This window comes from Bos indicus x Bos taurus, chromosome 15 (assembly GCF_003369695.1).
Source record: "Bos indicus x Bos taurus breed Angus x Brahman F1 hybrid chromosome 15, Bos_hybrid_MaternalHap_v2.0, whole genome shotgun sequence".
NCBI lineage: Eukaryota > Metazoa > Chordata > Mammalia > Artiodactyla > Bovidae > Bos > Bos indicus x Bos taurus.
The window spans coordinates 31,279,979-31,306,292 of NC_040090.1; the positions used below are offsets into that span (position 1 = coordinate 31,279,979).

General features: G+C 54.0%; 1 protein-coding gene across 4 annotated transcripts; it reads right to left on the reverse strand.

Moving 5' to 3' along the window:
• Positions 1-724: 724 nt before the first annotated feature.
• P2RY2 (purinergic receptor P2Y2) lies at positions 725-21,796 on the reverse strand. 4 transcript variants are annotated; one of them, XM_027562970.1, is made up of 4 exons: positions 21,650-21,796; positions 15,932-16,171; positions 12,992-13,085; positions 725-8,589 (listed from the first exon to the last, which is right to left on the reverse strand). In XM_027562970.1, exon 4 carries the CDS (start codon positions 8,583-8,585, stop codon positions 7,452-7,454), a length of 1,134 nt encoding a protein of 377 aa, XP_027418771.1. In that variant the 5' UTR covers positions 8,586-8,589; positions 12,992-13,085; positions 15,932-16,171; positions 21,650-21,796; the 3' UTR covers positions 725-7,451. The 4 variants fall into 4 exon arrangements, with proteins under 4 accessions (XP_027418771.1, XP_027418770.1, XP_027418768.1 ...); XM_027562969.1 differs by having other exon boundaries at positions 12,992-13,267; XM_027562967.1 differs by lacking the exon at positions 15,932-16,171.
• Between the last annotated feature and the right edge of the window lie 4,518 nt (positions 21,797-26,314).

Sequence of the window (26,314 nt, forward strand, 5' to 3'; positions counted from 1 at the left end):
ATAAATACATGGGTGTTTACAAGAGTGAGTTCAATCTGAGATGGACATCACAGCTTGGTCAGGAACGGTTACCTGTTTTGTAAGTCAGATGTTTTGTAAACTGTGTTCCCAGTTTCAGTTCTCAGTCCTATCTCCATCTTACACACCCCAGCAACCTGGTTGCCAGCAAGAGGGTCATTTTCTTCTCTTTACTCCACTGGCGAGGGTCTGGACTCAAGCTGCCTTTCAGCTGCTGCTGCCAACTCTGGCCACCAGGGGGCAGCAAGGCAGCATCCATGGACTGAAGACCTAGCGGGGACTAAGCAATGCCAGGCAAGGGAGCTGAGCCAGTGCTCAGATTGAAGAGGTAGGTCTGAAGCTCTGCACAGCTTCATTTGCTTTCCTTTCCTTCCAGGGATACCAGGAACGTGGAGAAAAAGGTGGAGGGAAATGGAGAGTGAGGAAGGAGGGAAACTGAAGGAAAGGGGATCCACAAAGCTGGAAGCTGGGTCCTCTGCCCGCTCCCATCTTTTCCTGCCATCCCCAAGCCAGTCTACTTCCATGTTCTGGTTCTAGTCTGACCTCCTGGCAGCCCCTCCTGGTCCTTCTCTTTATCCCGCAGGTTGGTCATCCACCTGTGGCCTTTCTACTCCAGGGATCTATGTGGTACCTGCTGGGACTACCCCTCCCCCTCAGCCTTCTCCCTCAACACAGATGTGAACACACACACACACACACTAGCATAGGCTGTGTGATGACTTTTAATTTCCTCCCCCACATTTTGCAATTGATTTGGTCACAAAGGCTGGCCTAACAGCTTAATCCCACAATGAAGAGGGACTTTTCATGTGGCTGCTGATTTGGAATTTGGCTCCAGGACATAAATCTGAGGACACAGAGGGGTAGAATACCCATCTACTAAAGAAACCTAGAAACAACTGGGGTTAGATACCTTTTCAGTTTACTACCCCAGCTCCCTACCACCTCCTCTCTTGACTCTACAAGCTCAACATCTGACATCTCTGTAGTTGTGAATTCACAACAGAGTGGGAGTGGGGAGGGGGCTGGACAAGGGCTTTCCCACCCTCAGGCCAGGTGAAAGATGCTCTAGGGAAATCACTGAGGGAGTCTGGGGTGTATCAGTTCAGACTCTCAGCAGGAGAGATGGGGCACAAATTGGTCACTCTGGGATAGTTGAATGAAGAGACTCTTACAAAAGTGTGGTCTGCAGTGAGAGTTCAATGCATGAGGCAGGGCACCCAGGGCCAGTGCTCTGAGACAACCTGGAGGGATGGGGTGGGGAGGGAGGTGGAAGGGAGTTCAGGATGGGGGACACATGTATACCTATGGCCGATTCATGTTGATGTATGGCAAAAGCCATCACAATATTGTAAAGTAATTATCCTCCAATTTAAGTAAATAAATATTTTTTAAAAGGAGTCTGGCAAAAAAATATGTGGTTTGGTGTTTGTGGGGACTCTGTGCAGAGCAGCACTGATGTCAGGTTGTCAGGGCCAGAGAAGCAAGGACAGCAAGAGAGGGCTGGGGCAGTCCTGGAGATGATCTGCTGGCCCCTTTCCTCCTCATCTTGCCCCACACCCAGAGAAGAGGGGCACCCCAAGGACAGGGAGCAGGGTCCTGCCAGAGCTGGGGGAGAGGAGGAGGGAGCAGTAAATTCAGTAGGCAACTGGAACTTTAAACTGGACTGAACTTTAGTTGTTACCCAAGAGTGACTCAAAGTTTTGGAGTCTGCCAAATATGCAGTTCGTGGATGGAAAGGGAAATTAGACATTACTGAGCAGACAGCATCGATGCGAGGAAAGTAAAAGTTGCGTGTTTGTGCCTTACCGCACGCTCACTGTTCAGTAAACTTGGAAAGGAAGTACGATCAGTTCCATTTTACAGATGAAGAAACTGAGTTTGCAATCACAGAGCTGATGGTGGCTGAACTGGGGCAGAACCCTGCTCTTCCCGCCTCAGCTTCCCTGTGTCCCCCGACCTCTTCCTTTCCCTGAAGAGTGAATGGGGAGCTCCCAGGTCAGAAGCCAAGATACACCCCTCTCCCACCCACACCAGTCAGGCTTCTCCCCAGGATGCCTGCCCCAGGACTTCCAAGGTGAGTGATCCTCCCGGCGGGTACAGACCAGCACCGATGAAGGCAGCTGAGGCAGCAGAAGGAGCCAGAGAGCCCTGGTCTCAAGTTTAGTCTCTGCAATGACCACTGCTTGGCCTCAGGCAAGGCACAGCCCTCTCTGGGTCTCCAGTCCCTCCATGCAGCCAAATAATCCCTGGGGGTCCCTGTCAAGAGGAAAAACTGATTCTAATTGGTCATGTCTCCCAGGAGACTCACATGCCGTTTCGCAGTGGTATTTAGGAGTAACAGCCCCAGGAAGTGACGTCAAGTTTGAAAGGTGAGGAGCAGGGCAGAGAGGCCCAGAGGGTAGAGGCAGGGGAGATATTTTGGGGCAGGCAGATGCCCTGGTCATTGCCGGACAATGGTATAGGGCAGCCATTGTGCTGGGAATGAAAAACCATTTTCTGACTTCAAGGGCTGAAAATAGTCATGGGTGAGCCCCTGGGAGTTGGCGTGGTCTGGTCCATTGTTCCTGGTTGGGATGGGGCTGGGACTGAACACCTGGCTGACTTGGAGCCAAGACAAGGGCAAGCCCTCATGAAGAGGCTTGGGCCACTGAGGGGTGGATGGGCAGAGCCAAGCTCATTGCATATGGGGAAATTGGAAACTGAAATCCAGAGAGGAAAAGGGGATTCACCATGTCACGTGGCACAGCAGAGCAGAGGAGGATGAGTTTGGTTTCTAGGGCTCATTTTCCTCACCCTCACACCCTCCACCTCAAGCACATACCCATGGGGAAGGCAAATGCGTCCCTAATCTGTCACCCCAGTAACTCCTGGCCAAGCTCCAGCCTCACCCCGCAGGAGGCAGAAGCGTGACATTCAGCTGGCTCTACTCCAAGGCACCGTGGGGTACCAGTGGAGTCACTTCATCTTTCTGCTCACTTGATGCCAGGGGAGACCCACTGCCCCACTCTAGTTCTCAGAACTGAGGGCTCATGGGTCCTAGCAGTGCCTGGGGGAGCAGCTGTTAGCTGTGTCTTTGATGAAAAATCTAGGCTGCTGATGCCCTAAGTTAGGGAGAACTGGTATGTGGGAGGCAAGGTCTCCAGCCTCTACAAAGTGACCCAGAGAGGGCAGGCACATGGACTCAGGTCACACAGCAAAAACTGGCCATCCGTTGCCTGCTCTGGCCCAGCTCCAGGTTGGTCCTCCAGCTCTGGGTCTCTGACTCTTGGATAAACCAAAGTGTGGCTGCAGCGCCCTGGTGGGTACCACCAGTCAGGAAGAAAGGGCCAGGTCTTGCTGCCATGGGTGGGGGGTTGTGAGCCCTCCAGAAGACCAAGGGCATCCTGTTCATCCCATTCCCACTGTCACTTCTCCCTAAAGCCCTTCCACAGCCCATCACCCGGACAAGGTTCTGTAAACACACACCAGCTCACGAGCCTGAGTGCCACCCAGTGCTGGGCAGGGCAGAGGGTGGTCCCACCCTCAACCCAGGATGGCCTGCTCCCTTCCCCCACATCCTGAGGAAGCCTCGCCCACAGGGGACACTCTATTGTTCACTGGCCGGACACACAGTCCTTTCCTTCAAATCACTTATCCCAGGGTGGTTATATATTAAATTATGTAAACTCCACAAAGGCAGAGGCCAGCTGGTTCGCCTCCATATCTCCGTGGCACAGTGCCCAACGTGTAAATGCTTATGTTCCAGCCTCTGATCTCAGTGCTTCATGTGTATTGATTCAGGCCTCCCAATGCCCTACCTGGGAGGTAGTGTCTCCTTCTAGAAATGAGAAAACAGAGGGGCTGCAAGATTCAGTGATTTGCCCAAGATGCCACAGCTGAAGAAAAGTGGAGACACTCAAATGCAGGTGGTCTGGGCAGAGAATTGGTGCTCTTAACCTCATCCTCACTGGAGCGTCTCTCTCATCCTGAATCACATGAAGGTTGAAAGGTTGCTTACAAACTCTCCTGCCCCACAGGGACTGCAAGTGGCAGGGGACACTGGAAAGGGAACTACTCAGGGCATCGGATGGACGTGAACTCAGTCTTGACTCCCCATTTACTGCCTATATAACCTGGAGCAAGTCCTCATCTCTCAGAGCCTGTTCCCTCATTTGCTAAATGGGAATAATACTGTCTATCTCACATGGTGGTGGTGAAGAAACATTACAATGGATGTAAGAGGGCCCTGCCTGGTGCCTGGGACATAGGTCAATACCTCGGTTCCCTTCCTTAGGTCCCTGACTCTGACATCCACCCAAATCTTCCATGACACGGGTGATGGTAGAGGGGTAGCTTTGGTGGCCTGACCTGCCAAGACTGGAGTAGTTGTGTCTGGAGGGCATGTTACCCAGGGCCTTTCTTAGCCTTTGGAGGGTCAGAGTGTCCCTCATGGGCCCCAGGACAACTGCCACCCAGAGAAGAGACCTCTATGTGCCAGGGCCCCTGCCCCTGCTGCATGGAGCTCCCTGAGCTGAGCTGCTGCTGGCCAGTCAGCAGGCATTTCCTCCTCCCAGCTGTTCCCCCACTGCCCCAGTGCCCCAAGTCCCTGGCTTTAGCTCCCTAGCTCCGTCAGAGGCCGGAAGAGCTGAGGTGGTGGGGGTGACGGCAGGATTCCCACAGAGGCACTGACCTGCACGGAAGGGAGCGGAGCAGCTGGGGCAGTCCAAGCCCCTGGCGCACATCCAGGCGCCACGCTGACCTGCCAGGTGACCTTGGGCAAGGCCCCGCCCCTCTCTGGCCTTGAGTCTGCAGCTGAGTTGATAGTCCCCGGGGTCCGTCAGGGGCTGCGCCCTGTCACAGTGGCCTTCCGGAGTCAACAGCCCCAGGAAGTGATGTCAGGCTGAAGAGGTGGGGAAAGGGCAGGGAGGCCCACAGAGTAAGAGGAGATATTTTGAGAGCAGACAGGTCCCTCCACGTCACTGCTGGACAATGGTCTGGGGCCAGGAGTGGAAAATCCTGCTCTTACTTGGGCTGAAAATAGTATAAGGCAACAGGGTCGGGAAGCCACCCTCAAGGAGGGTGACCTGCCCACTGAACAGCAAGGCTCAATGTCCACAAAAAGGGGCCAGGCAGTCTGACCAGGATCCAGAGATGGGGCCTGGGCCTGTCCATGGTTCCCTTAGGGTTTTCATTCCCCACCCCCACCAGTGTCGGCCACAGGATTGGATGGTGAGTAAACTCCTCCTGTCCCCTAGGTCCTGTGTCCTTAGACATCTCCAGGCACTGGTTTCAAGGAAGGCTTCCTGAGGCTAGGCCATAATGTGGTCTCCATGTGCTGCGGAGGCTGAGTCCTCAGTTCTTGGGGTCTCAGAACAGCTGCTGGAGGGGTAAGTGGGCAGGTCATGAAAGGAGTGGGGACCAGGGGAACTTCGGCTCATGGGACACAGTCCCATCCCCAACTGCAGATGCACATTCAAGGCCCCCAAAGTCATGACATATAACTCCCTGCCTCTGGGTCTGAGCAGGGCTGAGGGAGTCAGAGCTCAGCATCAACACTCCTGGTCAGTAGAGCATCTCACCTGGGTAGAGGCTCCTTATAAACTGAGATGGGGTTCAGCCTGAGCAGCAGCTGGTAGGAAACTCAGGCCTGCAAGAAAGGTTCAAGGACAGACTCTAAGAGATCATCACAAAGATAATCATAGGGATCTTGGCTATATTAACAGAAGTATAGAGCCTAGAATGCGGGAGGTGAGCACTCCACACTACTACGGGCAAGTCACCTCACACTACACAATGCAGAGCAATGGTCTGGGTCATGGCTCATGACAGGTCCCTGTCACACGGGGGAGCCCTGGAGCTAGACTCTAAATAGGGCAACCCTGAGGGTGCCGTTTTGACGAGGCAGAGTGGGAAGGATGGAGAAGTCACTGGAGGTAGGTGGAGGTAGGGGGGGAAAGCAGGCAGAGTGGGCCCATCAGGGAAGGGCTTTCCCAAAGGGAGAGAGAGATAATCCTTATTCTCGAAGTTAAAAGTGAGGTCAGTTTTGCCCTGAAAGTGAAAGTGAAGTCGCTCAGTCGTGTCCGACTCTAGCAACCCCATGGACTGTAGCCTACCAGGCTCCTCCGTCCATGGGATTTTCCAGGCAGGAGTACTGGAGTGGGTTGCCATTGCCTTCTTCTATTCCTGCCCAAAGGCTAGAGCTAGCTGGCACCTGCACTTTCATGTTCTTCTCTGATGAAGTGTTCTTCTCGGAAGTCTTGCCACTCCAGGAGGCTTTCCCTGACGCACAGTACACAGCCCCAGCCATTCATGTTATCCAGTGGTGTGCTAGAGAAACTTGTACCCGCTCAAAAGAGCCAGCTGCTAAATTTTCAGGCATTTTGCAAGGAGGCTGACATCCCACTGGCAGTCTGAAGCTGGCCCTGGTAGGATTATTTGTACCATAGCTATTGGCAGTGTTTACAAATCAGGGATTCCCCCCACCCTCTCTGGACAGTCAGTTAAATGGTTTAACATTTATCAGCACTTAATGGTTATTGCCATTAAATCCTAAACTGGGGGGACCCTAAGGACAGGGACCCTCTGTGGCCAGCAAAATCAGGCAGAAAAGTCAGTTAACTTTAGAGTGGAGAATGACCTGGGTGTATGGAGAGACTATTCCTCATATGAGACCACCCCTGAGGCAGCTGGTGGGAAGCCAGGTAGCAGCAGAGAGCAGGTTGGAGAAAGGACAGCAGCGTGCATGGCTAGAGCTTCCCAGGCCGTAACCCCATCCTCAAACTATACAACGGGGCCTGGCTCAGCAGTAACGATACCTTTAGTATCAGTCCCAGCCTCCAGATGACATCAGTTTATGTCATCATAAACTGTTTATGATGGGTTTATGACATCAGTTCCCAGACATGCATCCCTTGGACTGAGGGTACTCCTCACAGCCAAGCCCACGATGGCACTCAGACCACTCCGACTCATCGTGGGAACTGCTGGCTCAGTCCTTACCCCTTACCAGGGTCCTCTGGTCAACTTGTGACCCCACCCCTCCCAGGCAGCTCAGGCCCAGGCTTGGCTGTGTGACCTCGGAAAGTCGCTTTCCTTTCTGGGCCTGTTTCTCCATTTGACTTGATTAGGCTGGAGCCCAGCCCAGGGACCCTGGAAGGCACAGCCGGGTATTTATGTGGGAGTCAGGCCAGGGCTGGCATTGTCCCTGAACTCCCTTCTTAAGATCTTACTCCCTACCCCGCACACACAAATGGTGACTAAGGGTGTGGGGACTGCCATGCTCTCTGGACCACAGAGAATAGACTGAGTCCCACTCAAATGACAGAGCACTGGGGTCACAGCTCCCTTGACCATCCTGCCTGAGTCGCTGATGGTCCATATCTGGGGAGACTGGCCCGTTTGAACAAGTCTACAGCCCCATCTCATGTAAACTTGAACAGGGGTTCAGCTTTCTACAGCCAGATGTCCTTAGTGTCAGCGCCACTACCAGCCAGGGAGGACTCTGTCCCCCTGGAGTTCTCACGGCTGGCCGAGTCTTCTGTCCTGTCGGCGTCAGTTCCGTAGGACCTGTGCAGGCCCAGCCGGTGGCGAGCCTGGGTGGGAGGGGTGGGGTCTGTGGGTGGCTTGGCATCCCGGGCAAAGCGCACGAGCCTCTGCCCAGCCAGGAAGTAGAGCACCGGGTCAAGGCAACTGTTGGCGCTGGCCAGCGGCCGGGTGACCTTGTAAGCCAAGTTGATGGCGTCGAGGGTGCGGCAGCTGAGGTCCAGCGAGCGGAAGGAGTAGTAGAGGGTGCGGGTGACGTGGAAAGGCAGAAAGCAGAGGACGAAGACAGTCAGCACAATGGCGATGGTGCGCACGGACTTGCGCTTGGCCCGTGGCAGGCCGCCGGAGGTCCCGTAGGCCGGCTTTAGCAGCCGCCGAGCCATGAGTACGTAACAGACCAGGATGACGGCGAAGGGCGCTGCGAAGAGCAGGCTCAGCATGACGGAGCTGTAGGCCACGAAGTGGCCGAAGAGCTCGGGTGCCGAGGTGTCATGGCAGATGATGCGGCTGCTTCGGGTGCTGGTGGTGACGAAGTACAGCACAGGGGCCTGGCAGGACAGCACCAGCACCCACACGGCGAACGCCACCCGGCGGGCGTAGCGGGCCCGGCCCCAGCGCAGCGAGTGCAGCGGACGCAGGACGCCCAGGCACCGGTGCACGCTGATGCACGTGAGGAACAGGATACTGCAGTAAAGGTTGGTGTAGAAGAGGAAGCGCACCAGCTTGCAGAGCACGGTGCTGAAGGGCCAGTGGTCGCCTTGGGCGTAGTAGTAGACCAGCAGGGGCAGGGAGGCGGCGTACAGCGCATCCGACACGGCCAGGTGGAACATGTACGTGGTGGAGGCGTTCCAGGTCTTGAGGCGGCACAGGAAGATGTAGAGCGCCGCGGCGTTCAGACACAGCCCGAGCACGCACACCACGCCATAGGACACGGGCAGCAGCACGTACTTGAAGCTCTCGTTGAAGCGGCACTTGTAGTCCAGCTCATCCCCATCCCACGTGCCATTGGTGGTGCCATTCCAGGTGTCCAGGCCTGTGGCCATGGCCCTGAAGGGAAGCAGGGATGGGGGTGGGGTGGGGGTGCAGAGAACAACCATCAGGGTCATGGATGGCCAGGGACCCAGCAGGGAGGCCTGACACACCCGCCTGACCCAGGCCATGAGGGACCCCAAGTGACCACAGACACCTCCGTTAGGATCTGCCCAACCACATTCAAGGCTTTTATTGCATCTGATCTGCTTCTCTCTGTGGACACAGAGGGCCCAGAACCTTGGAACCCTGGGACCTTAATGAGATCCCTGAATGTCAGGATCATATAATTCTAACAAGTTAAAACAGGGGTAGGCAAACTGAGGGACAAATCCAGCCCACCAGTCTGTTTTTGTAAATAAAGCTTTATTGGAACACAGCCATGACCATCTGTTTATGCAGCACTGAATAGTTGTGGCAAAGACCATATATTCCTCGAAGCCTAAAATACTTAGCATGTTGCCTTAAAAATTTTGTGTGTGTGTGTGTGTGTGTGTGTTTGAGAACTTCAGGAACAGAGTCCCAGATCTAGGATTCTGCCTAGGGCAGCTCATACCTTTCTGGAGGCATTAGGAAGTTCTTTTATTTGGCCTATCTTTCCACTCTCTGGGAGGCTCCAGCCCTGTGCCTAGTATTTTGGCATTTCAGGGAGTTTTGTAAGGGTCTCCCTCTTTAGTTATTCAGTCACCTCTCGGCAAATGTTTTTTAGGGACTCCTATATTCTGGTACTTTCTGCATCTGTACACAGCAGTCCTGTTCCCTGGCCTCTGAGGCCACCTGATGGGGCAGTGACCTTCCTGAAGATTGCAGGCAAGTCTGGGGTGGAGATGGGAATGGGGGTAATGGGGAACTTCTGTGGGGCAAACTTAGCTTCCTCCAGGCCTGCCCTGCTTCTCTCCACACATCGCCACCACCTCGACCTTCTCCTTGTTCCCAGTGAGCATATAATGCCGCTATGGTGCCTGACCACCCAGACAGAGAGCACCTGGAGATCAGGATGCGACCTTACTCCTCTCCCCATCCCTCCAATGTGACCAAGAAGAGCTCTCTCAGACTATCCCAGTCTGGAGGGCAAAGATGTGCCCAAAGGTCTCAGAAGGCAGGCTGGAAGTCATAGCAGAACTCCCTGATTATGGGGCTGTGCAAGTGGCTCCCTAGTGAGTGCAGAAGGGCTTGTGCCCTGTGTGTGGGTGTGTCTGGGAGGACACAGAAGGCAGATGATGTGTGAGTCCTCCTCACGCTGAGAATCTGGGGCTGTATAATCCCTCCTATTTTGGAACCCCAGGATCCTGAGAGGCTGGGACTCAGAGATTCTGTGGGGCCAATGACATCCATTCCCTTAGACGCTGAGATTTCTGCTCAGCCAGGCCTCCCAGAAGCAGCTCAGGGCCCATGAAGTTGAGATCAGGGCGGCTGAGGGACAATTGGCTTTTCAGCTTCCTTCTTTCCCCATAACCCTCCCTCCTCTATCTTCCCTGCCTGCTACTGTCAGCAAAGATGCGACTAGGAGGCAGGGAGCCTGCCCTCATGACCTTGCTCCCACAGACACAGGTTCCCCAAGGAGCCAGGGGAGATACAGGATGAGAAGGTACGTATGCGATCAGGGGCCATTGGCAGGGCCAAATGGCTAGGACCCCTCTTGACTCAGGAACCATCATTAAAGCATTTCCTCCATCCTACCCAGCTCCTTGCAGCCGTGTCAACTCCACCCTTGCTGCTGGAGCCCCTGTATCGGTCTCCCTGTCTCCAGCCTCAGTCCCCTCCATCCAGAGGGATCTTTGGAAAAGAGAAAGTCATCCCCCTGCTGGAAAGCTGCTGTGGCTCCTGTCTGATCTCAGGAGAAAACCCAGCTCCTCAGGCTGGTACCAGCGGTTTGTATAAACCAGCTTCTGTCACCATCCGCATCCCCCGTGACCTGCCGTTTCCTGAATGCACCTAACACGTTTCCCCTCTCAGCCATGCTTCACGTTACTCTTTCAGACTGGAATCCCTGCATGCCCCGCGTCTCCATCTGTTGAAATGACAACTCTTTATCCTAATCTAGTGATTAGGAAGAAGCTGGCCTCTGGACCCAGGCTGCCTTTGTCCCCTCATCTGTGAAATGAGGTGATCAACAGAAGCTACATTACAGGCCTTCAATTTGTTTAAAACCTCTGGAGCCGCGCTTGGCACACGGTGGGCACACTATGTTATGGGCTTTGAGGCTCAGCTCAGCCGTGGCTTCTCCTGACCTCTTTGGGAAGCCCTCTTAGGCCATGAGCAGAGGAGCAACAGAAGGTCCTGGAGGCTGTGGAGCAGGTGAGTGTGGTGGGCCAAGGGAGTGGCACCAGGCCCATGCTGGGGCCAGGCCCGGGAACCTCATGAGGGGAGAGGTCTGAGAGCTGTTTGGGAGGGAGTCTGGATGGAGAAGGGGCCAGGACGCCTCAGGCTCAGGGGTCAGGAGGAGAGGGAACTCAGTGTCAGACACAGTAAGTGTGGGGTGCCCCAAAGGGGTGTCATGGGCTGTGGAGAAGGGTGAAGGCTGGGATCACCAGATCTGAAGCACTGAGGGGTAAGCAGAGGTTGCTGGCTCACAGGAACTGCAGAAGGAGCATGGAGGCCCAGGTGCGAGACTGAGGATCTATGGAGGGGCCACACTCCCCCTGGGGACACTGGCTTGGGGTGTCTAGCTCTGCCACAGAGCCCTAGGTGACATTAGGAATTTCCTGCTCTCCTGAGGGTCAGACCTCTCAGGTGCTGAATCCCCTGGCCTGGTAGCACTGTGGTGCCAACACTTCCCTCATTAGGTGCTGTGACCACTGGGCATGCTCAGGGCACCCCCCACCCCAGCTCCACCTCCACACTGCTGCTCTGCTCCTGCCCCGGTGCTGAGGCCTGGCAGGTCTCTCCTCAGAGCGAGGGTCAGGGCCTTCATCTTCCCTTCATGTCACCATCTCATAGCTGGTCACAGAGTTCCTTGGTAATTATTCACGGTGGAGTCTCTGACACTGATGCAGAGGTGGAAACTTCTGTAAGTCTCTCATGAACCAAGGGAGCTGCCCTTTCCACCTGTTTTAAGACATCCTGGCCTCCACCCTCCCAAGGCAGCTAGGAACTCTATCACTGCAGCCCCTGTCCAGACTGACCCCGCCTGCCCTTTCCCTCCACAGGCCAGCCCACCAGCTTGTGAGTACAACTTCCTTCCCCACCCCTCTGACCGGCTCCTGCTTACAAAGCCAGCCAAGTCCCCAGTCCTCTCCCTTGGCCCTTCCTACTGCCTCTCCTGACCCCTGATACCCTTGGGGCCTCACTCCCAGCTGCCCGGGACCAGCTCCCACCTAACTTTGTCCTGCACCACTCAGCTACCCCTCTGTGCCCAGTTCTGGCTGGCCCTGCCCTCGAGAGCTCTGAGTGTGGTGGGAGCTGTGAGCCATGTGAGTGCCCTGACAGGCTTCTCTGCCTTTGTGTGTGTCACTGTTCTTTCTGTCTGGAAAGCCTTTCCTGACCCACTCACACGGCACTCCACCCATCCCTCAAGACTTCTCAAATCTCATCTTATCTCCAAGGCTCTTTCCCTGCATCACTAACCCCTCAGGGCATTCCATACATCCTGCTGGGGATTTGTGTCTCCACCCTCTATCCCAAGACATTCCAGGAACTCCTATCTGATTCTTTTCTCTGGCCCTGTCCTCCAGCTAAAGGCCTGATTCAAAGCAGGCATGAATGAGAGAATGAATGAATGAGTGAGTAAAGCAAGCACAAGAGGCTATGGGAGCCCAGAGGAGGCTAAGCTTTATCATATTGGTCTCCTTTCAGCGGACAATGACACTGAGGTCCCTTCAGCGGACAATGACGCTGAAGGATTTCTCAGCTGCTGACCCTAGGTGGCCAGGGGTCACACCAGCTCTCCAGGGGCCCAGTCCACCTGAGGTCTGTTCCTGCCCCAGGCAGACCCCTGGACTGGGTCTTTTTCAAGAACCCTGCCCTTCTCTGGACAGATCAGGGAAGAGCCAGAGGGAAGAAACTGGACCCAGGCATTCTGAAGATGGGTCAGCTGTCTGATCCACATTCCTCTATCTGACACCTCTCTGGCTCAGGAGCTCCTGATCTCCTGAGTCTGGACTGCCACCCTCTTCACTTTGTAGGGACCAAGTCTGGGTTGAGCAGCTTCCCCTCCAGCATCCTCACCGCATTCCTCAGCAGATACTGCCATAGAAGTTAGGCTACTTGTTTAAGGTCACAGTGCCAGGTATTGGAAAAACTGGATTTGATACCCAGGGCTGTCGGGCTCTGAAGCCTGAATTCATCACAGCTTGGGATGAGGTAGCAGGGCATGGATCCCCTTGATTTACCCCCAGGTCAGTGTATACACATGCACGAGCCTGCCTGCCCCAGCCTCCCAACTTCCCAGCCAGCAGACCCCACCCTCTCGAGCCCATACCTGACCAGCCCCTGCTCTTGCTGTCAGGATGCTCAGCTCCAGCTCAGGTTCCTCACTCATGAATGCACAGGCCTGGACCGAGCTGCAGGGAGCTCTGTGGGAAACAGGAAAAACAGGTCCTCCAGCCTGGGACCTCGCCCAGCTTCCAGCATTTCTCAGGGCAGGCAATGCTGTGGGCTCCAGAGACAGGGAGGTGGGGACAGCTGGGGCTCTGGGTCACAGGAAGTCAGCTAGGATGAGCCTTCCCCAGGCTGCCTCCTCTGCGCCAGCCCTGGTCTGAAAGAGGCAGAAAGTGACCAGGAGTGCTTGTTCCGGTAGGCAGGAGTGTCCTCTGCCCACTCTTGCCCCTAACTATTCCCTTTTAGCTCACATGTTGTACAGGTGTTCCCAGGCACCCCCTTTCACTGGAGGATGGCTCTGCCGGGGAGGGTCTCCCCCATATCCTAGAGAGCTGAGCTGAGCTTCCAGTGCCCCCTCCCTCAGTCCCTGTCTGTGCTTCAGCCCCACAACAGGAAACACTCAATACCCTGGCTTCCCAGTATGCACTCAATGGTACTGTGGCCAACACAGTTCACCTCAAGCTGGGTCTCTATCTGGAATACCCTTCCTCCATCATCCCACTGCTAATCATTCCTCCAGAGGTGTGGTAAACACACATGGGCACACACAGGCAGTCATATTCAGACATACACACACAGAGTGTTAGAGAGCCAGGGCCTGGACAGCCTTTAGAAATCACCTCTGCCAAACTCCCATTTGACAGAGGAGGAAACTAGGGCCCAAGGGCTCACAATGAGCCAGAGACAGAGCCAGGACCAGCACCCAGGTCAAGATTCTGGCCCTGGTTGTGTGTCTTGCCTGGGACTCCTCCCACAGAGCAGGCACGGTGCTTCGGTGAGGGGATGGTGACTGGTGGAGGAATGCCTCTGTGTGGGCAGGCCCCAGTGTCCACCAGAGCCTCAGACCCATCTCAGAGAAAGAGAACATTCCTCTTTCCCCCAGGTTCACTTCCCTGCAATGCGGGACCAGGGTCTCAGACAGCTGAAGCCAGGCCCCCAAGCTGGAAGCCCATGCAAGTGTGGGGAAAGTGGAGAAGGCAGAGATGGGGGAACCACGGGAATAGGGCAAGGGGAGGGGACACCGGGAAAGGCCTTGGACCACGATTTTCCCAGTGCACCTTGCCCAGGAATCTCAGGCTGACACGGGCCAGCCGGCTGGTAGTCGGGAGTCTAGTGACAAGGTGAAAGAGTTCTTCACCTAGGGTCTCACCCAGGCTTCTCCTAAGGAGATGCCTTCACTGAAAAGACTAAGGTAGAACATCTTGCTTTCTCTGGACAGGTGGGAGATCCTAGTTCTGCTATGGGACTCTTTCCTAGTTCCCAGCTGTGGGACTCAGACAAGCCTCAGGTCTGCAATTTAACTCCCATGGGATCATTCTGGCCTTGTTGGTCATTTATTTATTTTTGGTTGTGTTGGGTCTTTGTTGCTGCATGCAGGCTTTCTCTAGTTGCAGCGAGTGGGGCTACTCTTTGTTGCACTGCACAGGCTTCTCATTGCAGCGGCTTCTTTGGTTGCGGAACACGGGCTCTTCAGTAGTGGCAGCACACAGGCTCAATAGTTGTGGCACACAAACTTAGTTTCCCCAAAGCACATGGAATCTTTCAGAACCAGAGATCGGACTTGTGTCCCTTGCATCGGGAGGCAGATTCTTAACTACTGGACCACCAGGGAAGTCCCCCTCTCCTGCTCTTTGGCTTGGTTGTGTCTTTTGACTTGACACCCACCAAGAGTCAAACTCAGTTTGGGGGTAAAATGACCACTACCTCCTAGATCCTCTCTTCCAGGAAGCTCCCACAGTTTTTAGTGTGAGGGAATTAGTTCTGATTAGTTCTCCACCAGAGGGAACACGTCTTACTGGCAAGGCCAAGATCTACTCTTCCTGGTAGTTCCCCACTGTGAAGCAGCCATGATGTTACTGTACTCACTGTACTCATGTTTGTTAAAAACAAACAAACAACAAAAAGGCAAACCAACAAGGCCCGAAAGGGTAGCCCAAGATCTTACCCAAGGTCACCGATAAGCCAGGGGCAGAGCAAGCCTGGCACGCAGACTCACTACCTGCCCCCTGGACCTGGCTCTGACTCTCCTCCTCACCCAACCTGGCTCTTCCTCACCCTGTCTTTCTCTCTGTGGCCCCAGGCTAGTGAGCCCAAAGCCAGGAAGAGTGGCTGGGGCAGTTCCCAAACTGGTTACAGATTTTTCAGGGTGGCTGGACAGCATTCCAGCTTCTCCACTCGGGTGGCTCTGGAATGTATTGCCTGCTTGCCACCCACCCGGCTGGCCCTGTCCAGTCCAGCAGGGGAAAGTGACCTGTCATCATTCTGGAAACTCCTGCCTTTGCAGGAGGTGAGGTGCTGTGAAGGGAAACATAGGCCCAGGACCCGAACCACTGAGGGGCAGCAGAGTGCACTGGGCAGCGGGGAGATCCCAGTTCTTCCATTCCCAGCCATGGGACCCGGACAAGCCTCAGCTCCACAGCCTAACTCTCAATTTCCTTGCAATCTAAGAATAGTACCTGCCTCGTAAGTTTGTCAAGATAACTAAAGGAGATGATTTAGATTTTGTGAAATAATTAAAAGAGTTATGATTTTAGCAGGTGAAGAAGGTGGGCAGGATGCAGGTATTCCAAGAAGATAATAGGGGCAGGAAATGCGTGGTATGACGGGGAAGCCTGGTGGGCTGCCGTCTATGGGGTCGCACAGAGTCGGACACGACTGAAGCTACTTAGCAGCAGTAGCAGCAGCATGGGCAGAGTAGCAAGGTGACAGCCAGACTGACCACAGATCAAGGTTCTCACACTGAAGGCCATCCTCAGAAGGGAGAGCAACTTAGGCACCCCCAGCAAGACTTAGACCCCACCACACCCCTTCACTCACTCACCCTTTACAGAGGCTGCCGTATCTGCACCTCTGTCTGTGTGGGGCGCTTGGGGACTCTGAGGTAGGTTAGACCCTTCCATGATCTTGAGCTCACTGTCAAGGTTGAAGGTGGAGGAGAGAGGACAGGGGAAGATCCAGAAATAGTCAATGACATCTTAGGGTGATCAGGGCTGAAGGAGACATGAGGGCCCCTAATGGAAAAGGGGTGTGGTCAGGGAAGGCTTCCTGGAGGAGAGGACACCTGTTTTGGAAGATAGGTAGGAAATTAGGTGGGTGGAGAGAGAAGAGGAGCAAAGAGCAAAAACTGGGGCAGGTGATCCATAGTATTTTGGGAAACTGTCAGTTATCCCTATGGCTTGGGGCAGAGGGATGGTAAAGAGAGGGCAAGGCTGAGTTGGAGGACCATGAGGAGCTTTGGAGTCATCCTCTGCTGCTGCTGCTGCTAAGTCGCTTCAGTCGTGTCCGACTCTGTGCGATGCCATAGACGGCAGCCCACCAGGCCCCGCCGTCCCTGGGATTCTTTAGGCAAGAACACTGGAGTGGGTTGCCATTGTCTCCTCCAATGCATGAAAGTGAAAAGTGAAAGTGAAGTCGCTCAGTCGTGTCCGACTCTCAGCGAACCCATGGACTGCAGCCTACCAGGCTCCTCCGTCCATGGGATTTTCCAGGCAAGAGTACTGGAGTGGGGTGCCATTGCCTTCTCCCGAGTCATCCTCTACCCTCTCCCAAATGTCCTCCCTGGGGCTGAAGGCCCGTAGGTGCCCAGCTTTGCCTGGTATGCTTTCTGCATCACAAACACTGGGGCTGGTCTGGGGAAATAGCTGAGGGGTAACCTCAGATGTTATCAGCAGGTGCTATTGCAGTGTGATGCCTCTCAGCCTCCTCTGGAGGCCCTGGGTCTCTGGAGCCCCTGGGTCTCTGGAGCCCCTTCTGGAGTCTCTCTCCCTCTTGGGAGTCCTCAGGATCCTGACTGTGGGGGCCACCCACTGGCATTGAGCTCAGAACATCTGAGTATGTGGGTCTCAGAGGTCAGCCAAGCTGGTTCTCCTGCCTTACAGATCAGGAAACTGAGACTACTTCCTTAAGTGGAAGGGCCTTATCCAGGTCTGGTGTTCGAATTATTTTCAGTGCGGGGTTAAGTTCCCCCCAAACAACCTCCAGGGCAAGACTCTAAACCAGCTGGCCCACCTCTGACACAATCCAGCCCAGTACTGAGTTACAGAAGTATGCTGCTGACCTGAATCAGCTCAGAACCATAATGCTCTGGACTCCACCCTGATCCATCACACCCGAAGGCCTCCAGCCACCCTTAAGAAGCAAGAACCCTGGGTTCAGGTTCCAATTTGGAACATCCATGCTGTGCAGCCTTGGTCAAGTCAGTTCCCCTCTCTGAGTCTCAGGTTCTTCATTGATCAAACAGGGAGAATTACTGACACATAAGAGCTCTCAGGAACCCTCTGCTCAAGAACCAACTATAGCTCTCCATGGAGCAAGACCTTGTTTTTCTATTATAACACCTACTTTCTTCTGGTCATTCACTTCCCCAACACTCACTGGCACCTTCTCTGTGTCCAGCCTGTGCTGGGTGATGTGGACAGAAAAAAAAAGCAGGCCCAGCCTGGCCTACTCCTACAACTGACCTCTAGGATGAATACAGAGGTGAGGAAGGCTCCCATAGTCAACTTCCCCACATCAGGGCCCAACAGCTGGGAGAGGCCAGGCCTGAGGACACAAAAGTAGCTTAAGCAGAACATGAGGGTCAAAAGGTGCACCTTTTGAGGGATTTCCTTAGTGGTCCAGTGGCTAAGACCCCGTGCTCCCAATGCAGGGGGCCCAGGTTCGATCCCTGGTCAGGGAACTTATCCTTGGCCTTCCCTAGTAGCTCAGACGGTAAAGCATCTGCCTGCAATGCAGGAGACCTGGGTTCAATCCCTGGGTTGGGAAGATCCCCTGGAGAAGGAAATGGCAATCCACTCCAGTATTCTTGCCTGGAGAATCCCGTGGACAGAGGGACCTGGCATGTCACTGTTCATGGGGTTGTAAAGAGTTGGACATGACTGAGAGACAAAACATGCACATGCACAGGGAACTAGGGCCAGCACGACACAACTGAAGATCCTGTATGCCTCAACTAAGGTATGGAGCAGCCAAATAAAATTAAAAAAATAAACTTTAAAAATGGTGCACCACACAGACTCACAGAAGGAAGTTTGGGAAGAGGAAAGATTTCACCAGGAGCAGCGCCACCTCCTGTCACCCAAATCAGCAAGGTTTCTCCAGCCCTGTGGACAGCCTGAACAGATACTATCTTAGCAGCAGCTGGGTCATCAGGCCACAGGCAAGAAATAAAGACATATTTTCCGGAAGGAACTCAAACTTCCCTTAGCCCGAAAAGTAGAGGACCTGGCTTCACCCAGATGGGGACTCTGTCTTGAATGGGGAAGAAAAAGCTAGGGCAGGTGGGCAGGAATCCCTGCTGTCACCTTGGCTTTGTGAACTTGGGCAAGGTATTCTCTGAGCCTCTATTTCCTCATCTTCAAAATGGGGGTAATAATTTCTCTTTCACAGGGTTAAAATGAAAGCCGCTCAGTCGTGCCCAACTCTTTGCAACCCCATGGAATTCTCCAGGCCAGAATACTGGAATGGGTAGCTTTTCCCTTCTCCAGGGGATCTTCCCAACCCAGGGATCGAGCCCAGGTCTCCTGCATTGCGGCCAGATTCTTTACCAGCTGAACCACAAGGGAAGCCCAAGAATAGAGGGGTGAGTAGCCTATCCCTTCTCCAGAGGATCTTCCCAACCCAGGAATTGAACCGAGGTCTCCTGCATTGCAGGCAGATTCTTTACCAACTGAACTATCATGGAACCCAGTATATTTCACAGGGTTGGTGGAAGATAAATTAGGGACTTTTATAAAATGTTACTGGTAAGCTGTCTCTGCAGAGAGGGCACAGGGAGAGGAAAGCAGTCAATAGTTTAAATTCCAATAATCAGCACCATCCCTCACTATTGAGTTCATGTTCTAGTATTGTCACAATGCATTTAGGTCTATGAATATCATACATCTCGCCTGAGCATTGCACTTTACACAGGAGAGAAAGCCCAGAGATAAACCCACACACCTATGGTCACCTAATCTATGACAAAGGAGGCAAGAATATACAATGGAGAAAAGACAGTTTCTTCAATAAGTGGTACTATGAAATCTGGACAGCTACATGAAAAAGAATGAAATTAGAACATTCCCAAACACACAAAATAATTCAGAAAATGGATTAAAGAATTAAATGTAATGCAGAACACTCTGAAATAAATTACAGCAAGATCTTTTTTGACCGACCTCCTAAAGTAATGAAAATGAAAACAAAAATAAACAAATGGGACCTAATTAAACTTAAAAGCTTTTGCACAGCAAAGGAAACCATAAACAAGACAACATACAGAATGGGAGAAAATATTTGCAAATGAAGGAACTGACAAGGGATCAATCTCCAAAATATACAAGCAGCTCATGTAGCTTAATGTTAAAAAATCCAAACAACCCAATCAAAATATGGGTGGAAGAACTAAACAGACATTAGAAAACTGCGAATCAAAACTACAATAAGGTATCACCTCACACCTGTCAGAATGACCATCATTTAAAAAAATCTATAAACAATAAATACTGAAGAGGGTGGGGGGGAAAGGGAATTCTGTTGCACTGTTGATGGGAATGTAAATTAATACAGCCGGTATGGGAAACAGTATGGAGGTTCTTTAAAAATCTAAAAATAGAACTACCATATGACCCAGAATTCCCATTACTGGGCATATACTCAAAGAAAATCATAGTTCAAAAAGACACACACACCCCAATGCTCATTGCTATATACAAATTGAGGCTAGGACATGGAAGCAACCTAATGTCCATCAATAGATGAATGGATGAAGAAGATATGGTACATATATACAATGGAATATTACTCAGCCATAAAAAGGAACAAAGTAGTGTCATTTGCATAGACAGACAGACCTAGAGGCTGTCATACAGAATAAAATAAGTCAGAAAAAGAAAAACATATACTGTCTATTAATGCTGTTCTGACCACGCCCTGCACACAAACCTTCCATGGCTCCCTATTTGCCTTCGGGATGAAATCCAAGTTTTCATCTTGTACACCCTGAGTCCTGTAGTGCCCCAGGACACACTGTTAGGACAATCTGTGCCACCCATTCTGATGGCCTGACTGGTTTCCCCTTCTTTATAATGATGTGGAGCTCCACTGTAGACAGGCTTTCCCTGGGGAAGCTGGGGACAGGGGACAGGGCTGAGGGGCTGCTGCTGCTCTCCCAGTTCAGCTCAGTGCTGTGCAGGATCCTGGCAACACAAAAATGGGTGAGATCCAGTTCCTGCCCTCCAGGGGTTCTGAGACCTTGGGAATGAGAAGCAGGAGACAGAGACCTTAACAGTTCAAGGTACAATTAGGGCTCTAAGACTGCAAGGGCCCAGAAGAGGCTCCAATCCAACCTGGCTAAATAAGGATGGCTTACCAGAGGAGGGGGCATCTGAGCTGGGTAGTTCTCCAACTGAGGAAGATGAGTAGAAGGGCATTTCAGGCAGTGAGCATAGACTATGGAATGGTCCACAGGCAAGAAAGTGACTAGCATTTGCAGCAGATTACATGCATTTAGGAGGATGGAAAGTCAGGCAGGAGAGGTGGCTGGAGAGGGTGGCAAGGACCAGCTCTGAGAGGCCTTGAGTCCCAGGCCAAGGGGCTCAGATGTGATCCAGTGGAAGTTCTCTGAAAGTTTAGCCAAAGGAGCAAAATGACTGGGATTTGAATTTCAGGAAGTTATCCCCCAGGATCTGATCTTCCTAACCTCAAAGAGTGAGCCTGCCCAAGAGGACACTGGTGTTGAGCATGACCCACACGACAGCTCCTTGATAGTCCTTAAGTTCCACATCACTATTATTTCCCTTTTACAGATGAGGCTCAGAAAAGGGACATGCCTTGCTCTGGGTCACACGGTGTACAAGGCATGATGGAGGGAAGGTCTCTGGGTCTCCAGAGAGCTTTTAGGGGGCCCTGTCTGCTCAAAGACTCTCTTTCCCAATCATCTCCACCAATAGACAGCTGAGACTTTATCTGGGCCCCACCCTGGCCCTCAAAAACTCCCATTATTCCAGCCAGATCCAAAACAAAGTGGGCACTTCAGGCTGTGAGCCCAGGGAAACTGAGGGTGCGTACTGGAAGAACAGCTGCCATCAGCCCCAGAAACCCCAAACTGGCATTTCTGGTCCGCAGCAGGGCCTGGCCCTTGGGTCTGGCTACTGGGGGACCCTAAGCCTGACACTGGGAGCCCTCCTTAGGGAGGTGAGAGAGGGCACTGCCTTTCTCCAAGCTGACCCTTCCTACAGCAGCCCGCCAGATTAAAAGTCCCCAGACAGAGGCTTAACTGTCCTTCCAGGCCACTGCTCCGCGTGCCACCCACCCCCCCGGCCCCAGCCCCGCCCCGCCCCAGTCTTGCCCAGGCGAGGCTGCCACCCAGGGTGCCCCTGGAGAGAGGGGGCTCGGGACCTCCAGGGTTGGCCTGTCTCTGGCTTTAGGTCCCACGCTGCGGGGGCGCCCGTACCAGAGCACAAACACAAACAAGTTCCACAGATTCAGCTACCCGACTCCGCAGGGGCGCACGCTCTCACCCAGGGGCATACACACTTTCCCGAATACGCGCACTCACCCGGGGTATCCGTCCACATTGCCCGCGATCGAACTCCAGTGGAGCCCGAGCTTGACCACGGACCCGCCGGAGCTCTCACAGGGGTTTGGAACCGTGCCTTCTCTCGGCCAGCCGCGCGCGCGCCGCTCTGCCTGCCCGGCGCCGGCCGAGTCGCCACCCCGCGCGCACACGGGCCAGCCCGCCCGCGGCCCTCTCTCCGCCTGCTGGTCCTGCCGGCGGCCCGCCCTCACCTCGCAGGGCGCTCGTCCTCACGCTGGGCCCCGACCTGGCTCCCAAGTGCTCGCGCCACCGCGGGGACACACGTGCCCAAGAGCCTCACCCGCCCCGCCCAGCTCCCCACCCCTCCGGGTCAGGCCGGGGGCGGGCCGGACTCCGGACAGACCCAGGCACTGCCGCCGCCACCTCCTGCCGGGGACAGACACTCCGCTACCCGCTCGGGAACACTGCAGGGCCATAGGGTGCTGCCCCGGCAGGGACGGGTGGCGACTGCCCTACCGCCTGGGGACCGAGGCTCCCTGGCCTTCCTCACTCGGGTGATGAAAGGCTTTCAGAAACTTTGCTAAAGTTTTGCAAAGTTCAGTGTCTCTGTGACCGCTGTCACTGCCGACCGCGAGAGCTTCCAGAGAACCTGTTCAGGGACCTTCCACAGAGCACTGGCCTCCCATTGCCCGCGGGGAGGAAATCTGGGCGCTCAGGGTCCTGACCTTCCAGTTCTGGCAAGGAGAATGAAGGGAGCCTCTTGTGCTCTCTCTGTGCTTAATCTCAGCCAGAAAGAGTCAATGGAAATTCCTTAAGAACAGGTTTTTTTTTGGTCTGTCATCTTGAGCTACTTCCCTTGAGCGCCTTTTCAGACTACTCCCACCACACACATTACTCTCTTCTCTGCCCTCAACCCCATTCGGATGGCTCCTGTAGCCAGGGACCCTAGTCTGTCCCTTTCCCGAACTGTGAGCTCCAGAAGACCAAGGACCAGTCTGTCTGATGTCTTTTCCTGGTCCCAGAGGCCCCAGGAGTTGCTCAATACTTGTTGGAATGCTTGAATGAATGAATGAATGAAAATGACCATCACCCTCTTCTCATTCTGGTCTAGGCTTGGAGAGTGCAGGTTCTGACTCAGCTTCAGCACTGACTCTGGGAGACCTTGATCCAATTCCAGCCCTTTGGGGGCCTCCTTTTCTTGAAACAGAGGCGATCACAGTCACCATTCCACCAGTCAGTGTTGTTTTCTGTGGGCCTCCGGACAGTCAGTGTCTGGACCAGTGCACAGAAGGTCTGTTTCTGCGGCCGAGGAGCTTGCCCAGGGCCCTAGGACCTTGGGTCCTGCTAGGTCCCACATCAGCTGACTGGGCCTGGCTGTAGTCTTGCCAGGAGTGGGAATAGGGTGGACACACAGCTCTGTGTGGCTGGGCCGCCTCGGCAGTGCCCCAGGGACCTTCACCCAGGAGACACAAAGGCTTCTTGTCCAGCCTCCTCCATCTATTGTCCAAGTGGATCCATGCAGCTTCTAAGGGGCTAGGAATCCCTGGGGCCCCTACTTGAGGAGTCCAGGCCTTGGGGGTCTCATTGTGGGGAAAGCCCCCTGGACACTGGAGACCTCAGCCAACCCTCTTCTCGCCTCTCCCATCAGATGACTACTGTAAATGCTATTTTGGCCCAGAGAAAAATTCCTTTGGTATCAGTATGAGGACCCAGGGCTCTGCCTCAGGTTCCAGCTTACTGGAGGGTGGCCAGCCCAGGGCTCTGCTCCTGCTCTGGTTCAACTTGCTCACTTTACAGCAGAAAAACCTGCATCCCTGAGACCCACGGTGTCTAAGCTACCACAACAGGTAACTTGGGCCTGAGGCACAGACAAAAGGGATTTGCCCTCAAACCCCACAACCAGCTCAGGTCCCCTTCTTGCCTCACATCCTTTGAAGCTTCTCTGAGCCTCAGTTTCCCTTCTGCAAAGTGGCAGTAATGATTCCTTTCTCAGTGGCTTATCTGAGGTTCTTGTTTCAGGGTTTTGCCCATCATCCCCAGTGGCCTAGGTGTGAGGGGTTAGGACACCCTTCTGTTGAGGGGCTGGAAGTCAAGGTCTCCTGATATCTTCCCCTGACTTTCTCCTCACTGGGCTTTGGAGATCATCAAGTCCACCAGGTTCCAAATCCCCTAGCTAAGTCTTCTCTATTTACAGCCTAAGGAGCCGCCATCCCTCTTCAACCTGAGCTCTTTGCTTTTATCTTTGTATTTACTTACGTTTCCTTGCAAGAGTTTGATGAACCATTGATCCGACCAGGAACTGAGGCCCCGTGAGTTCCATAGCAAACCCCACCCAAGTCCCCATTATGAATAAGTAAAGAAAGAGCATGGAGGGAGGCTTCCTGTAACCACACAGCCAAGGCAGGCTGATGGAGAAGGCCCAGACACGTCATGGTCCCCATGAGGAGAGGGCACCAGGAGAGGAGGCAGGGAGCAGGGTTCCATTAGCAGCAGCAGGTTAGGATGGGGAGGGCAACCCCAGCAGCACTTCTCCCCAGGCATTGGGAGGCTTCCTGCATCTCCAGCTCTGAGGAGGCGTTTGGCTCTCTCAAGCCTTCTCATCTTCCCTCTCTGACTGCTCTCGTCTCCCCTGAGGAAGCCAGCTCTGAGAATCTGTGCTGGGGCTGGAGCCCCTGCCCTGGCTCGGGCCTTGTCGTTCAGCTGGGACATGACACCTCCAAGCCCTCCTTCACAGGTTAGGGTGGTGACTCCGTTACCCTCCTAGCCTTGCCTGCCTCCACCCTCCAGTGTCCCCACCACCCTCATGAAAAGCCTGGCTCTATAGCCTGCCAGGCCAGGGCCTTCCTCCCCCTACCTCACCTCCTGCCTCTGCTCCAGCCATGCTGCTGCACTGGGCCATCTCCCACCTCCTGCCTGGCACTTGCTGCTCCCTCTGCCTGCAATGCCCCTTGATGCTTCTCCACCCTTGGCCCTTTCTCCTGACTCCCCACCATCACTCCTCTAAGTCCCAGCCCAGGCGCCCCACCAGGTCCCTGTCACACCACTCATCACAATCTGATTACTGTTGATATCTATCTCCCCCTCTTATGGGGATCTATTTGAGGGCAGGGCTAGAGTTCATCTTATTCACAGTTAAATGTCCAGCACCTAGCACTGTCCCTGTCACCCAGACAACCTCCATGAATATTTGTTATGTGAGTGAATAAGAACTCTACCGATCACATTCTTGTGTTAGTCATTGTCTGAAAATATCTCATTTGATCTTCACCAGCACCCTAAGAGGTAGATCATTATCACTTTACATATAGAGAAATTGTAGTTCAGAAATCAGAAGTGAATGTCTAAATCAACAGTGAGTCTGCAGTAGGTCCCCTGGCCCTGAAACTGCAAGGCAGGGAGGAAGGCGGTGTGGCATTCCCGGAGTGATGGCTGAGCCATGGCACTGGCATCCACACTGCGACTCCGGTTACGGAGGGCTGGACTGGCTCCAGAAGGCTTGTCTTGCTTGCTCTCTGGACTGCTGCATTGCTCTGGACCATCCCCTGCCTCCCTCACCGACCGGGAACTGTGCTCCTCAGATTTCTCTGGCAGGGGCCAGGCCTCCGATGTGAAATGCAGCTTGGAAGCTCTGGCTGTTGACGTGCCAGGATGCAAGCACCCAGGGGAGGCAGCCCGGGAGGCAGGAAGCCTGGTCCAGGCCAAAGCAAGCCTCTGTTCTGCCTCCCTGCCAGCAAAACAGGCTACATAATTTGAGGGATCCATGGCAAAATGAAAATGAAAATCCAGGCCCCTTGTTCCAAAGCTAGTAAGATTCTCAAGATGGTATAGCAGAGCGTTAAATCAAAGTATGGGGACCTTTGCAGCATGGGTCATAGACCTATGAAGCCAGCCCCGTCCTCAGACCTTTGGTTTCTTCATCTGTCAAACAGGAAATGATGGCCACCTGGTCAGGCAGTGGTGAGGATGAGGTGGGAGATATAAGTAGGAGGTTCAGTGACCAGCATGAGCTTCGGTGGGGGGCTGTGTGGACACCACGTGCTGTTCACCTCTCAGCATGAGGCAGCGGACTAATTCTCCTCAGGAATTAGATTCCTCACACAGCTCCTTTTCATGAACTGAAAACTAAGGCTCAGGCAAAATGACTTGGTCAGGTTCACACACAGACTCAGTAAGGGAAGCCAAGATCAGAGTCCTGGCCAGTCTCTCTGCAAAACGGGTGCTTTCTGTAACACAGGAGAGGGGGTGGTTGGGAAGAGAGAGGGAGGGTGCTGCTCAGGACAAAGAGGGCCACTGTGCAGACACAAAGACCTGACCACAGAGGCCCCTGTGGGGGCTGGGCCCAATGAGTGGGTAGAAAAGCCCCATGGTGACTGGGGAGCTGCCGGGAGCTGCCTCCCAGCCTCTCCCTGGTCCTGCATTGATGGGGGCGGGGAGGTAGCAAACAGAACCGAAGAAACAGGTCAAGGAGGAGAAACAGACTCACAGCCAGACCCTTTACCCAGCCCCAGGCCCAGGCCCCCAGAGCTAACCACCCTGGCTCTCCCCAGCTTCTCCTGGGCAGCCTGCCAGCTTCAGGAATTCCCCACCCCCTGCCCCGCATACCACCCAGCACCAGTGAGAGTAGGGCTCAGTTAGGTAGCTGGCCATCCAACATTTCCAAGCTCACAATCCTGCTCAGAAACTTTT